The sequence below is a fragment of the Symphalangus syndactylus genome, chromosome 8 (genome assembly GCF_028878055.3).
Source record: "Symphalangus syndactylus isolate Jambi chromosome 8, NHGRI_mSymSyn1-v2.1_pri, whole genome shotgun sequence".
NCBI classification, from domain to species: domain Eukaryota; kingdom Metazoa; phylum Chordata; class Mammalia; order Primates; family Hylobatidae; genus Symphalangus; species Symphalangus syndactylus.
This window is the reverse complement of record NC_072430.2, coordinates 126899880-126912710: the sequence shown is the minus strand read 5'-3', so window position 1 is coordinate 126912710 and position 12831 is coordinate 126899880. Positions and strand designations below refer to the sequence as shown.

At 52.8% G+C, this 12831-nt stretch overlaps 2 protein-coding genes across 4 annotated transcripts in view; one reads left to right on the top strand and one right to left on the bottom strand.

Annotated features, from left to right (window-relative positions):
* Positions 1-1114: 1114 nt before the first annotated feature.
* On the bottom strand, positions 1115-4253 carry LOC129488820 (coiled-coil domain-containing protein 140-like). Its single transcript, XM_055291328.1, is given in 5 exon segments — positions 1115-1157; positions 1159-1619; positions 3218-3350; positions 3643-3773; positions 4059-4253. Coding segments are annotated over 5 exon segments (963 nt in total).
* A 2204-nt stretch (positions 4254-6457) lies between these two features.
* Positions 6458-12831, top strand: part of PAX3 (paired box 3) — a 99793-nt gene continuing 93419 nt past the window's right edge. For 2 of the 3 annotated variants that reach the window (XM_055287863.1, XM_055287862.2), the window contains exons 1-4: positions 6458-6925; positions 8224-8459; positions 9764-9893; positions 11118-11252. In XM_055287863.1, the coding sequence (XP_055143838.1) occupies positions 6841-6925; positions 8224-8459; positions 9764-9893; positions 11118-11252 (586 nt within the window). In that variant the 5' untranslated portion in view covers positions 6458-6840. The remainder of the gene's footprint in view (positions 6926-8223; positions 8460-9763; positions 9894-11117; positions 11253-12831) is intronic. The other variant, XM_055287864.1, reaches the window with a different exon arrangement.

The window sequence follows — 12831 nt, the reverse complement described above, 5'->3', positions numbered from 1 at the left end:
TGGCTTGTATACGTGTGTTTCTGGGAGTGGTGCGTTTTGTTAAAATACTACATTTTCTCGGGCCTTACTGTCCACCTGCTGCAGCCCAGGAAAAAAGAACCTCCTTTCCCTAGCGTTGCCGCAGTGAAACACACTTTCGCTTTAACCGTAGACTCCTCCACCCTGGTCCCAGGTTGGAGGGGGAAGCAAATGCTCCCTGCACAGCAGGAGCTGGGGGCGGGGAGGTGGGAGAGACCCAGTGGCCGCGTGGAGGGCCCGAGAGCCGAAAAGCGGCTTCAAAGGTTTTGGTAACGACTCTTCGGCCTTTATTTATGCCCCTATTAATACAATATCCATCATGTAGATATCGATCTTTATCCTTTAAACTGATACGCTGAGAATCAATTAGCCATGCAGATTACATTTCCTACATATCCAAATGTTAATCTCTTAGGCTCAGAGCCGGGATAATATATTTTTGCAGCCAGATAGTATTAGATTTCGTTTAGAAAAAAAAGAAAACGAAGAAGAACAGGAAGAAAAGCTCTCTGAGGCTCCTTCCTCTTGGGGCTACTTGTCTTAACTCTTGGCCCGGCTGAGGCTGGGGTGCCCCTCACAGAGTTTTCCCGGGCGAAGAAGCGAGACCGCGAGGATGGTGCGCGCGCAGGGCCACCGTGGGGAGCCGGGCAGCTTTCTGCAAGAGGGCTCTAGGAGGTTGGCGGGTTAGCGAGGGGTCTGCACTTCTGCGCGTGCTCTCTCCAGCTAATCAACCGGTCTCGGTGGCCCCTTTCAATGGGTTTCTTTGTCGGAGATGGTCAGTTTTCATCTTTTTAGAATTTTTCCACCTGGTTCTCTAATCTCCAAGGTTCTGGATCAAAATTATTCTCCTGTCCCTCGCTCCCAAACCTACGACTTGTTTAAAGGTTCATCTCCAGAAAAATAAACTTTATTTAAAAGAGGAAATGGGAGTTTTCTTGGGTGACGTGAGATGAAAAAGTTTAAGGTCTAGGAAGGAACTTAATGCAAGTCATGTGTAGAAATTCAGGAAGCTTAGGCGTCCTGCTTTGGTTGTGGTGATGAGAGTTTCTCCCCTCTTCCCTCCCCCGTGTTTTCCCTTCATTCTTCCCTCCTTTTATTATTTTTTAAAATTTCTTTCCTTCCTTCTCTCTTTTCTTCTCTCTTTCTTTCTTCTTTTGCATCTCCTCCGCCTCTTCCCCAATTTTGAAAGAGTGAGGGGTCCGGAGAGGACGTGTCCTAGGGCGGGCAGCCCTCCCGGGGTCTGTGGACTGTGCGTTCTCAGCAGACGCCCGGGCGGAGTTGGGTATCTCCGAGAGGCAGGTGCGCTCAGCACTCTTCAAAACGTCTCTCTGCAGTCCGAGGTCCGCGCTCCCCAAGAACTGGCCAGATCGCGCCGGGCTTGGCCCTTGGCAACTCTGCCTCCTCCACCTGTTGCGTTTACTCCATTTAGTTGGCTGTGCAGTCTCTGGCCCCAGGTATGCTTTTAAAATCCGAGGAAAGCGGGTGCTGGACTCATTCGCAGCCTCTTGCCTCTGGTTCCCGTGATCCCACGGTGGCGAGCTTCCAGGCTCAGCGAGGAGATCTGGGTTTCAACATTCGTCTCCCGTGTTTCTCTTTTCTTGCTCCTCGCGTCACTGGCCCCTCTTCCCTGCCGCTGAAATCCACCTCGAGGAGAAATTTTCTAAGAGACCTAGGTTGAGAAGCGGCTGAGGCTCACTGCGCTGGTTCAGGAGCTGGGGCCGCGTGGAGTCAGAAGGAGTCCAGTCCTGATCCGAGCGAAAGAAAGACCTGTTAATTCCCCCCGCCCAGTACCCTCCTCCCCCAAGAGCAGGACACACAGCCCCAAGCTCTTTGTGTACCGGCGCCCGGAGGCAGGAGTTCCTGGAGTGGTCACTCGCCTACTTTTTTGCTCCAGGCGTCAAGGAAACCAACGGACCCCAAGGTTTCTTTTATTCACTTCCTCCAACTCTGTTCCCGCCCCCACCTCACTCACAGCCTTCACCTGCCTCCGCACAGATCAGATTTTCTGGTCTTTCCAAGGCCTAGGCTGCCCGCCCCCAATATAAGACAGTCCCCCAGCTAAATAAGGCCCTTCAACCCTTACCCCTTTCACACACACACATACACACACCCCGAATACACACACTCCCCGAATACACACACCAAAGAGCAGTTACCAAAGAATTTCTCTTCTAAACATCACCCCCACCCCACCATGAACTTTTACCTAATTGAGCAGAACATTTTTTGGAAGATTAGACAGGACTTACTCTTATTTTTTACAAGACACCCTCCCCCGGCACCGAGAATCGGGCTGTGGAATCTTGTCTTCCTTGTATGCCTAAAAATAATTTTCTCAGACCCAAATGAACTAGGAGACCAGCTGCTGTGAGATTTATTCTTCTCTCCCTCCCACACTGCCTTTAAAAAAAAAAAAAGTAGCTCTCTCTTCTTTCCCTCTTTTCTTTTTCCTTTCCTATTTTCCTTCTCCCTTCCCTTTTTCCCACAAACCATGTGTCCCTTATTGTAAACCCGCTCACACGTTCCCTGGGGCTCCCCCAGCTGAAGGAGCAAACCCACTTCGGCTGGCCTACACCACGTTTCAATGAGATGTCCACATCCTCATCTAGTCCCTTAATCCGAACTCATCCCGACTGATTTTTCGATGGGGAGAAGAGCGGCGCCAATGCTTTTGACAAATAACTGCGGGGGGCCTAATGACGGTCACTGAGGCAGGGGCTGCGAAGGACCACGGGTTTAACCCGGGCATTCACCAATCCTGTATCATCACATCCGGACCGGAAGCTCATGATCACGAACCTGGCGTTTTGATGTCCTCCCCGTGAGCCCCCGGCAGCCTTTCTGTGGGATTGAGGGTTTCTCGGCGTTTGCCCAACTTTTACTGCATCCTGAGAGCCACGCCTGGGGCCGGGCGGGTGGCCAGGAGCTTCTCTGCTTGACCATGTCAGCCTGCCAGAGCTTGGCCCTTCAGACAGGACGGAAAAAGGCCTGGGTGGCAGACGCCACCCCCGCTCCCCACTAGGTCAGGGACATTGTTTTGCATAGATCATAATATCCTCTTAAGATCTATGTCTGGCTGAGTATGAAGTCATCCCTCAGAGGCCCTGAGAAGTCCACGGGCCATGAAACCCTTGTGCCAGTGTCCCCAAGTGCGGAGGCTGTGCGCTGAAGGGTGGTTCACAGCCCAGGCCGAAGTCACCCAAGTGCGACTGGGCTGTAGACGCACGCATCCAAACGGGCTGCGAGGGAGAACCTTCAAGCTAACAAGGGCATGCTCCACCCAGGCCTGGACAGCCAGCCCGCTGTTAATTTCACCTGTAGTGTCTCTGAAACTGGAGTCAGAGGCGCAGAGGGGACAGCGGAAGCTATCTCCCCCCTACTTTTTTTTTTTTTTTTTGGTCAAATTATCCAAATATCGTCTTCAAGGCTCCAGTTTCATTTCGAACGTGTACAGAGCGTGAGTGGACGCTACACTCGTTCACAACACCGTTGTGGAGAGTCCTCCTGATGCTTTCTGGGTAATTTGTTACTCCGGGGAAAAGCCACTGCCTCCCAAACCAGGGTTCAAGGATGCAGGGCGCGGGCCCTCGCCTTCCAAGCCCCACCGCTGGGTCATCCCTTTACCAATTAGCGCCTGTACCGCGGCCAAATTTGGCACCAGGACTCCTTGTCCCACCGGCTCCGGATAGGGAAGTGGCCTGGACTCCCATCCAGCTGCGGGGTTTGGGGGTGGGGTGATTTGGGCTCCGGAGAGACTTCAGAAAGAAATAAAGGGGAGGCCCAAGCCTTGGAGATAGAGAAAGAGTGGCTGGAATCACCCGGCATTCCTGCGACCTGTTGCGCCCTGTTCTGCGGAGTCCCCGGCTCTGAGCCGGGTTAGGTTTGGTGGCGTGCGGGCGCCCTAGGCCGGGCAGCCTCAGCCAACTTTGCTGTCCTGGCCATCCCAGGTCGGACTTCGGGGACACAGGCCACAAGAAATTTAGAGTCATGAAGTCTTTGGACGTGGCCCAGCTGTCCAGACCCTAAGGGTGAGCACCCACCCCTCTCCGGGTCTCCAGGGACCTCTGGCCACTGTCCAGTGGAGAAGGGCCGAGCTGATCATCTGGGTACATATGAACCTCAGAGCGCTCGGCAGAAGAGAAAGAGGCCGGAAAGGAGAGAAAATGAGTCGCCTCCTGATTCCGGAGCTTTAGGCCCCCAACACCCCCGCATCCCCGTGGCCTCCATTTGTACATTTTTATAGCAAGTGACGGCTAGTTGATGAACCAGCCCCCATGGGCACTTAAGACCCAGCTCAGCCGGCAGTACCTCCGTTCAACGGTCCCGCGGACTCCGCAGTCTACGGGACCGGGAGAAGGAATCTTGCAGCAAGCGCCTCCCTCCAGCATCTGCCGGCTCTCAGGAGAGAAAACTCCCGGCAGTAGAGAGACGGGCGTACGCTGGGAGGGCTTGGAGACCAAGCCTCCGGCTCAGAAACAAATGAGACTCAGCCCTAGATGTTCTTTAACTGCTCGCGGGGTTCCAGAGTTTATTTTAGCTGAGAGTTGAGCCTACATTTGCCTTCTTGAAATTACACTTCGGGCACCTCCTTCACCCAGCAATTACTGCTGACCCCAGAAAGTGCTCTTTCGACTCTGCTCAACCTTTGGGAAGAAGAAAACTTGGAAAAAGTCTAGCTCTCAAAATGCTATCGCTGAGAAGTGGCTTAAAAAATATGTACACAGGCTTTAGTGGCCCCAACTCCTTAAAAAGAACATGAGAAAATTTTCCCCTTGAAAAAATTGAATCATTTTATGTAAAACCAAGTTAAACAAAGCCCATGCCTCCCTCATGGGTCCAGACATTTTTGGGAGTCTCCTGAGACCTGTCTCCGTGGCTCTGAGGGTCAACCAAGCCTTCTGGCATCAGGCAGGCTGAAAGCTTGTCTGTTTTCCCCAATGGTGGGTGGGTTTTTAAAGGACCAACTTGTGGACTGCTGAGCAGCTATACCCCACACCCCACCCCCCAACCACATCTTGCCTTCTGAGTTTGCCTTAATTATGGAATGGAGAAGTAGGGCTGGGGGCCCGAGTTCACGTCAAAACTGTCAAAGGAGGTGGGGGAGGAGGACAGAGAGAGAGAGGAGTGGAGAACTCCCTCCAGGCGCAGGAAAAATTCAAAAATCGTAAAAGGAAAAGGGGGAACTTGAAGCCCAGAAGTCATTGTTTCCTTTATTTCAAAGGGAAAAACCTGCCCGATTCTCATCCTTTTGATTGATTAAGGCCCTGAATACCTCGCGGCCCCAGAGTGACAGTCCCTGAATAGACTCGAGCGAATAAAGCGCAGTGCAGAGCGCGGGGCTGGCACTCGGGGGTGTGAAGGAGGCGAGTTCGCTGGCACTTACCAAGTTATAAATAAAAGGCTATGCACAATGGTACCTTCTCTAAGGACAGACAGTCTTTACAACACTCCTGGCGTCATATCCTGCTGGGGACACTTCAGCTCCTAGCCAAGACTTCGTTCCTTTTATTTTTCCAGCAGTTTAGTCTGAATGCCATAATAAATTCCTGAGAACAAACGCTGCACCCGGGCAAAACTTTAACATATAGACACATCGGGGATCTATACGTAGAGATTTAGAACCGCAGCTTGCCAGAGCGGTTTTTAAATCAAGAAGAGGAGCCAGGTTTTTTTCTGCACGCTCCCCCATACCCCCAGCTTTCAACTAACGAGTGCTTGGGCCTAGCGACGGCCGCCTGCACTTCACACTAGTCGCGCTTGCAGACGGAGAAGACAAAAGAACATCAGCGCACCCTGGACTCCTCCCGGGAGAAGCCCCATCGGGAGGACCCCTTAACAAGCCTAGGCCAAGGGGCACTGACCACAGGAAGCAAAGCGAAATATGTCTGGGGCCCCAGATCCCTTCTTATTGGAATTGTGCCCCCTCCAGTGGCAGTAAGCCAAGAGAAATGAGAGCGAGACCTACAGGTAGAAAAAATGAGACATATAGAGAGACACAGGAAATCACAAGAGGAAGAGAGGCTGAGCGAGACACACACCCAGAGGCACAGAAAGAGACAGAGAGAGAAATAGAAAGTCACGGAAAGAGAGATCAGAGAAAGACACACACACACACACACACACACACACACACACAGTGACAGACAGAGACAGAGAGAGACTTCTCCGCCCTCAGCAACTGCCATCTCCCTGGGGCTGTCTCTCTCAGTTTCCACCAGGCCACCCTTCTCTCCTGGGTAAGGGGCGCAGCGCGGGTCCCCCTCGGGGCCAGCAGAGGCCTCGGCACCACCAGAGATGGGAAGAGAAAGTGGCCGCTGTTGCCCAATCAGCGCGTGTCTCCGCCACCCGGGACGGTCTCCCCGTCGGCCAATCGCAGCTCAGGGCTCCTGACCAAGCTTTGGGTAAAAGAACTAATAAATGCTCCCGAGCCCGGATCCCCGCACTCGGTGTCACCACAGGAGGAGACTCAGGCAGGCCGCGCTCCCGCCTCACCCGGCTCCCCGGCTCGCCGTGGCTCTCTGAGCCCCCTTTTCAGGGACCCCAGTCGCTGGAACATTTGCCCAGACTCGTACCAAACTTTTCCGACCTGGGCTCGCGATCCTGGACCCCGGGGCCTCCCCGTCCTCCCCTTTCCCGGGTTCCAGCTCCGGCCTCTGGACTAGGAACCGACAGCCCCCCACCCCGCGTCCCTCCCTCTCTCTCCAGCCGTTTTGGGGAGGGGCTCTCCACGCTCCGGATAGTTCCCGAGGGTCACCCGCGCCGCACTCGCCTTTCCGTTTCGCCTTCACCTGGATATAATTTCCGAGCGAAGCTGCCCCCAGGATGACCACGTTGGCCGGCGCTGTGCCCAGGATGATGCGGCCGGGCCCGGGGCAGAACTACCCGCGCAGCGGGTTCCCGCTGGAAGGTAAGGGAGGGCCTCAGCGCGCCGCCTGGATCCCAGGGCCTGGGACTGGCTGCCTCACCCCATCCCCAGGCTCCGCAGGCTCCTTTGGTGCTTCCAGGAAGCCCATTCCCCGGGCACCCCACACCCAAGAAGCACCAGTCGGGGGCGAGGACCTACTCGATTTCCTTTCTGCAAATGGAGCGCGCTGCTCTCCGCAAATCCTGGCGGAGCTGGGCGGCCAGGCCTGCAGCGGGCCGGGGCGACTTGCCCCTGTTGTTTTGGAAATGCTGCGGTGGAGAAGGAGGGGAACCGGCTTCTGAGAGGCAGAAACAACTTCTCCGCAATTCGTCCATTCGAAATTGTCTCGAAATTGTCCCGGCTGCGCCCACACTTGTGAAACATATGTTAGTTCAGGAAGCATTGTTTTTGCCCTGCAAATTTGTGGTGGCCAACGCCGCTCCATTGTGATTGGAATTTTTAGAATAATTAAATAAATTAGAATTCTATTTATCTCAAATAGCATCTAGAAGTTTCTATAACTTGTTTAGGAATCGCCTTTCAGTCCACTTGAAGATTCTGGGCTTCCCGGCAGGAAGCCTTGCAAGCCTGAGCCCCTTCCAGTGGTTTTCGAGGTTAGGGCGCCCCAGCAGAGATGCTCATTGCCCCCCCAACCCACCCCCTTCACACCCAGCCTAGAGTAGAATGTAACACCCAGAGCAAGAATGGGGGCTAGGGGGCCCAGGAGCAGCCCTGCAGCTGCTGTGGTCTCTGTCCCAAGATGTAACAGGTGACACAGGCACTGCTGCTTGGGCCTCCTTTCTGGACCCTCTTTGACCCTTGGCTGCTGCACTTTTGGCTAGAAACCCCAAGGGCTATCAGCTCGCCCAAGTCCCTTAGAAAGGGAGCGACCCCAATTGGACAGGGATCGGTGGGAGCAGAGTTCATCAAGGCCAGCTCCTGGGTGAACTTCTCTTTCCCAAGAGGCTGTTTCTAGAGCAAGCTAGACTCTCTACCAGCTGTAGGATCTCCTAAGTTGCCACTCCTCCCGGGCCCGAAGGGGAAGACGCTTTCTCTGGGGAGAATTATTTTGCCCCATTTGCTGTCTTTACACAAGATTACATGCGCTATATTGCTGAATAATTTGAACAAATGTGATTGAAAGGAGGTCTGGGTCTGGGAGTCCGATGTCGAGCAGTTTCAGTGTCGGTGCTGTAACAGGAGGATAGGCCAGAAGACTGCGAAATTACGTGCTGCTGTTCTTTGCTTTTTATTTTCCTCCAGTGACTTTTCCCTTGCTTCTCTTTTTCGCCTTCCCACAGTGTCCACTCCCCTCGGCCAGGGCCGCGTCAACCAGCTCGGCGGCGTTTTTATCAACGGCAGGCCGCTGCCCAACCACATCCGCCACAAGATCGTGGAGATGGCCCACCACGGCATCCGGCCCTGCGTCATCTCGCGCCAGCTGCGCGTGTCCCACGGCTGCGTCTCCAAGATCCTGTGCAGGTACCAGGAGACCGGCTCCATACGTCCTGGTGCCATCGGCGGCAGCAAGCCCAAGGTGAGCGGGTGGGCCTTGCCCTCCTGGCTCCCAGACTGTGGTCCCCTGTGTTGGGAAAGAGCGGGCGGGAGGCAACGGCTAACATCTGGGGCTCTCCAATGAGTTATTTCTGAGGTTTGTGAAGTTGTGTAAAGGGGTGTGTGTGTATGTGTGCGCGCGCCCTGGGAACTTCTTGATGAACACTTAGGGAAAGCTCTCGCCTTTTTTGCAAAGGAAAAATAACATTTGTTTTTTAAAGCCCATAAGCCTTGGAATCCTCATCAAATTATTTTAATGGATAAACACCTAAAGCAGGCAAGCTCTATGTGCCCACCTGTTGCCAATTTCTTTCCTAAATGTCTTCCCAGCTCCCACCCATGGCACCGTCCTTTCCAAAACGAATGTAAGGAGCCTCTTTAGGTTTTATAATGGTTTGTCTCCCAAATCACGCCCTCAGTCTCCCCCAGTGCAAATTGTTTTCAATGAGTCAAAAACTAGGGTGATCAGTTTTCTTTGTAATAAGCCAGTGACTCCATTAAAAAAATAAGCAGTTTGTTGCTATCCTCAAATTATTCTGGTTCCCTTTTTAAAAACAAAGAGTCACACCAGCTAGAGCTGAGTCAGAGGGAATTACATAAGGTCTGTCTTTTCTTCTAGTTGCCACGGGGCAAAATCAAGAGGGTTATGGTAAACCGAAGACCTCCAAACACCCTCCTCTTCCTTCCCACCTACTGAAACCCTTTCACAGCCTTTCTAAGAATCTTTAGAACCTTCTTCTTCTTTTTAAAAAATATATTGGGGGTAGAGAGAAGAGTCAGTCTCTCAAGTGATATTTGTTATCGACTCGAAGTTTTAAAAACCCAGATACGTACCTTTACGTTTCAGTCTTCACTTTAGCATAAATATCCCTTTGGAAAAGCACAAGTTGCAGATTTAACTTGATTTTTCAGCTCCTTTTTCAAGCATCGCTTTTTTAGTTTCGTTTTCATTTGGTTCTGTGTAAGCAGTTGCCTTATTTCCAGGGATGAGAAAGTATAACCCCACCCAACCCCCATCAAGATGTTATAATTCTGAATTTATCCCGGTTATCTGGGGCTTGTCTGGGGGAGGTAGAGTCTTCCCAGGCTGCTCCAGGATGGGATGGAATATGTTCTTATCTGCCCCTTTCTAAAGTGCCTCAGAGAGTGGGGGTCTTTTTGCTCACAAAGGGGGACCGTCCCATAGGATTCAGGGAGGAACATCCCAACAGGCCCAGAGGCGGTGGGGCCGCCGCCACCTGGCCCAGGGTACCGGGTACCAACGCCTGCCCGTCTGTTCTTTTAAAGCAGGTGACAACGCCTGACGTGGAGAAGAAAATTGAGGAATACAAAAGAGAGAATCCGGGCATGTTCAGCTGGGAAATCCGAGACAAATTACTCAAGGACGCGGTCTGTGATCGAAACACAGTGCCCTCAGGTACTAGGCCCATTAACGTCTCCCCGAGGCGCGACAGTCAGTCGCTATTGCCCCGGCAGGTCGACCAAGACGTAATCACCCCAATTATCGATCTCAGCTATTGGGAGCTGGCCTCTCACGAGGCCCTGAAATATTTACTAACCCGGCGTTCTTGGCACTTTATGGAGGGAGGGGTGAGCTGCTTATCCTGGGGGCGGAGGGTGGCGAGACCACCGCTGAGGACTCCCCGAAGAAGATTTCTGTCGAGGAGGCAGGGCAGGAAACGTGAGGCGGAGGCAGAGCGTTTATTAATATTGATGTTCCCTTTTAAAGAGAAACAAATGTTTTGGTAACCCCAACCGAAGGGAGATGGGGCCCGCGCCGGGAGGGACTTTGCCGGGTGCGCAAAGCCGTGGAGGCTTCCACAACGGCCTCGATTTCCCCCGAGAGTCTCAGGGATGGTCCGGAGCCCTCCGCCACGGCAGCCTGGGGGAGGCAGAGGGAGAAGAGGGGCGAGCACGGGGCCAGCGAGAGGGCGCACGGGAGGGTTTGTTTTTAATTAAAAGGAAACTCCCTTTTTCCCTCTGCGAGAAACGTATATTTCAGAGCATGGATTTGTTTACCAGACTGGAATCTGGAAAAAATAAGTGGGAGAGAGTGCATTTTCTTTTGATTTTTACAATAGGAAACGATTCTGCAGTTGAAATTTAAACCCTTTATAGCCTTAAAGAAAAAAAAAAAAAGAGAAGAAAAGAAAAAAAGAAACTTGATTCGCGGGGGTTGGGGCGGGGGGCGCGGACAAGTCGGCTTTGGTTCTTCCTCCCTTAAGGCGAACCGCAGGATCCATGCATTCAGGTGGGGAGGAAGGAGGGTACCCGGTGGGCTGGTGGGAGAATTCTCTTAGATTGAAGACCTAGAGCCCGGTCTTCGGAGTCCAAGAAGGGAAATGCTTCCTGCCCAGGATCGAGGGACAAAGATGGCATCCGGCCCTAACTTGGAGGCACGGTTTTCCCAGGCTCCGTCTTTCAGTACCGAGATACAGATAATAGGGAGGGGGGTTTGAGTGGCAGGATGAGAGGGCTGGAGAAGGATGAAGATGTCCAGAGATGCAGGAGGAGACACCCAAGCAGTGCAGGGCAGCGGCTCCAGGGCCCTGGCTGGGGTTTGGTGGGGTGGTCCTTCCCGCACAGCCCGCTTGTCTCAACCACGTGCACTCCCTTGCTTCCTTCCTTCTCCCGCCCCCAGTGAGTTCCATCAGCCGCATCCTGAGGAGTAAATTCGGGAAAGGTGAAGAGGAGGAGGGCGACTTGGAGAGGAAGGAGGCAGAGGAAAGCGAGAAGAAGGCCAAACACAGCATAGACGGCATCCTGAGCGAGCGAGGTAAGCGGTGGCGCCTTGGGCGGCTCACTTGCTGGGGGACTTGGCAGGCATCGGCTCCCTGATATTGGTGATCTGATGGCAGCCAAGCCCAGCTCGGATCAAGGTCCCTTCATGCGCGGTGTCTCTGCGCCTGAGTAAGGTCATGGAAGTGAAAGACCAGAGGGACACTAGGAATTAAAACAAACATTTCTATTCTGCTTAGTTTTTCTGTTTTGTAAATCTTTCTTTCCTACCACTTGCAGGCCCTGGGATTCTAGAACTGTGAATTGTGCTCTATTGTAGGGGGCAGGGGAAGCTGTCACTCTCTTGCCATTAAATGTATGAGACTGGGAATCTCTGAGCAATTGTAGGGCCGGGGATAGAGGGTACTTGAATCTTCAGAAGTTGAAGTAGATTTTATGCCCTCAGGAAAGGTCCTGGTCTCCAGAGTTTCCCGCATTAAAGGAGAGAGAGAGAGAACTCTTTTGGGCAACGGCCCTCCAAAAATTGCCCCCACATCGGCTGCCTTATAAATGTGTGTGTGTGTGTGTTGACTGGTTTGATTTGTTTGAAACTGATTTTCAAACGTGAGGGGTTTAACCTCTGTGTGCCTGGGAATCGAAAGGAACCCAAGCTCTGGGTTACAAATTGAAGGGATCTGGGTTCTTAGAGTCCTGGCACCCTCTGTCTTCTAGTGGTACAGATCCCCATTCCTTTTCAGCTGTGCATTGCCAGCACTAAGAAAAAAAATCTCCCCCATGGGAGACAGAAGTGCAGCTTGCTTCCCCTTCACCTGCTGCAAGTCATCCTCAAACTTTAAGGGTACAAACGCAAAAAGAAAGAAAGAAAAGAAAAGAAAAGAAATGCTGAACCCAGAAAGGATCATTGCAGCGGGAGACAGCGGGGGGTGGGGGAGGTGGAGGGAGGATTGTGTCTCGGTGGTTTTGGCCTTGGGGGTGGTTGCCCCTCTTCAAACGCACAAATGGTCAACAGTGGCCAGGGGTCCCACTTGCGCCTGAAGTTTCCTCACCTGGGACTTGGAGTTCATTGCGCAAAGTTAGTTTTGGAATTGCCAGAGGGACAGGCGGCTTTCCAGGTGGGCTCGCAGCCGTTGCCGACTGTGACTAGCTGGGTCTGAGCCCGTACAAGAGTGGCATCCAAGTGGGACTTCTTTTATCTTCATTGCCCAACTCTGTGGCAGCCACTGGCTCTCCTGAGCAGCTGCTTTACAAAGCAGTGCAAAATCTGCACACCACCTGGAAGGAACATTTAGATTTGGAAGTTACAAATCCAAATGGCTGATTTGAGGGAAAAACAAGTGTAGATACTCTGATGCACACAAGAAATCAAAGACATGTCAAACCACAGCAGGTTGGGCAGGGAGATGCTTCCTTTGCTTTATGACAGAGGCCTCCTATGGACTCAGCCTAAATCCTCGTTTTGGAGAGGTGCGTTTTTCTGCCCTGGTCTCTGAGAAGACACCTTGGCTTTTATCCCAGGCCTAGCTGCAGCATAGAGGTGCTGAGAAGGGAGGAAGGCAGGGAGTCAGACAACCCCAAACCAAATGTGTTCCTGTGGGCAGTGGGGAGAAGAGTCCAGA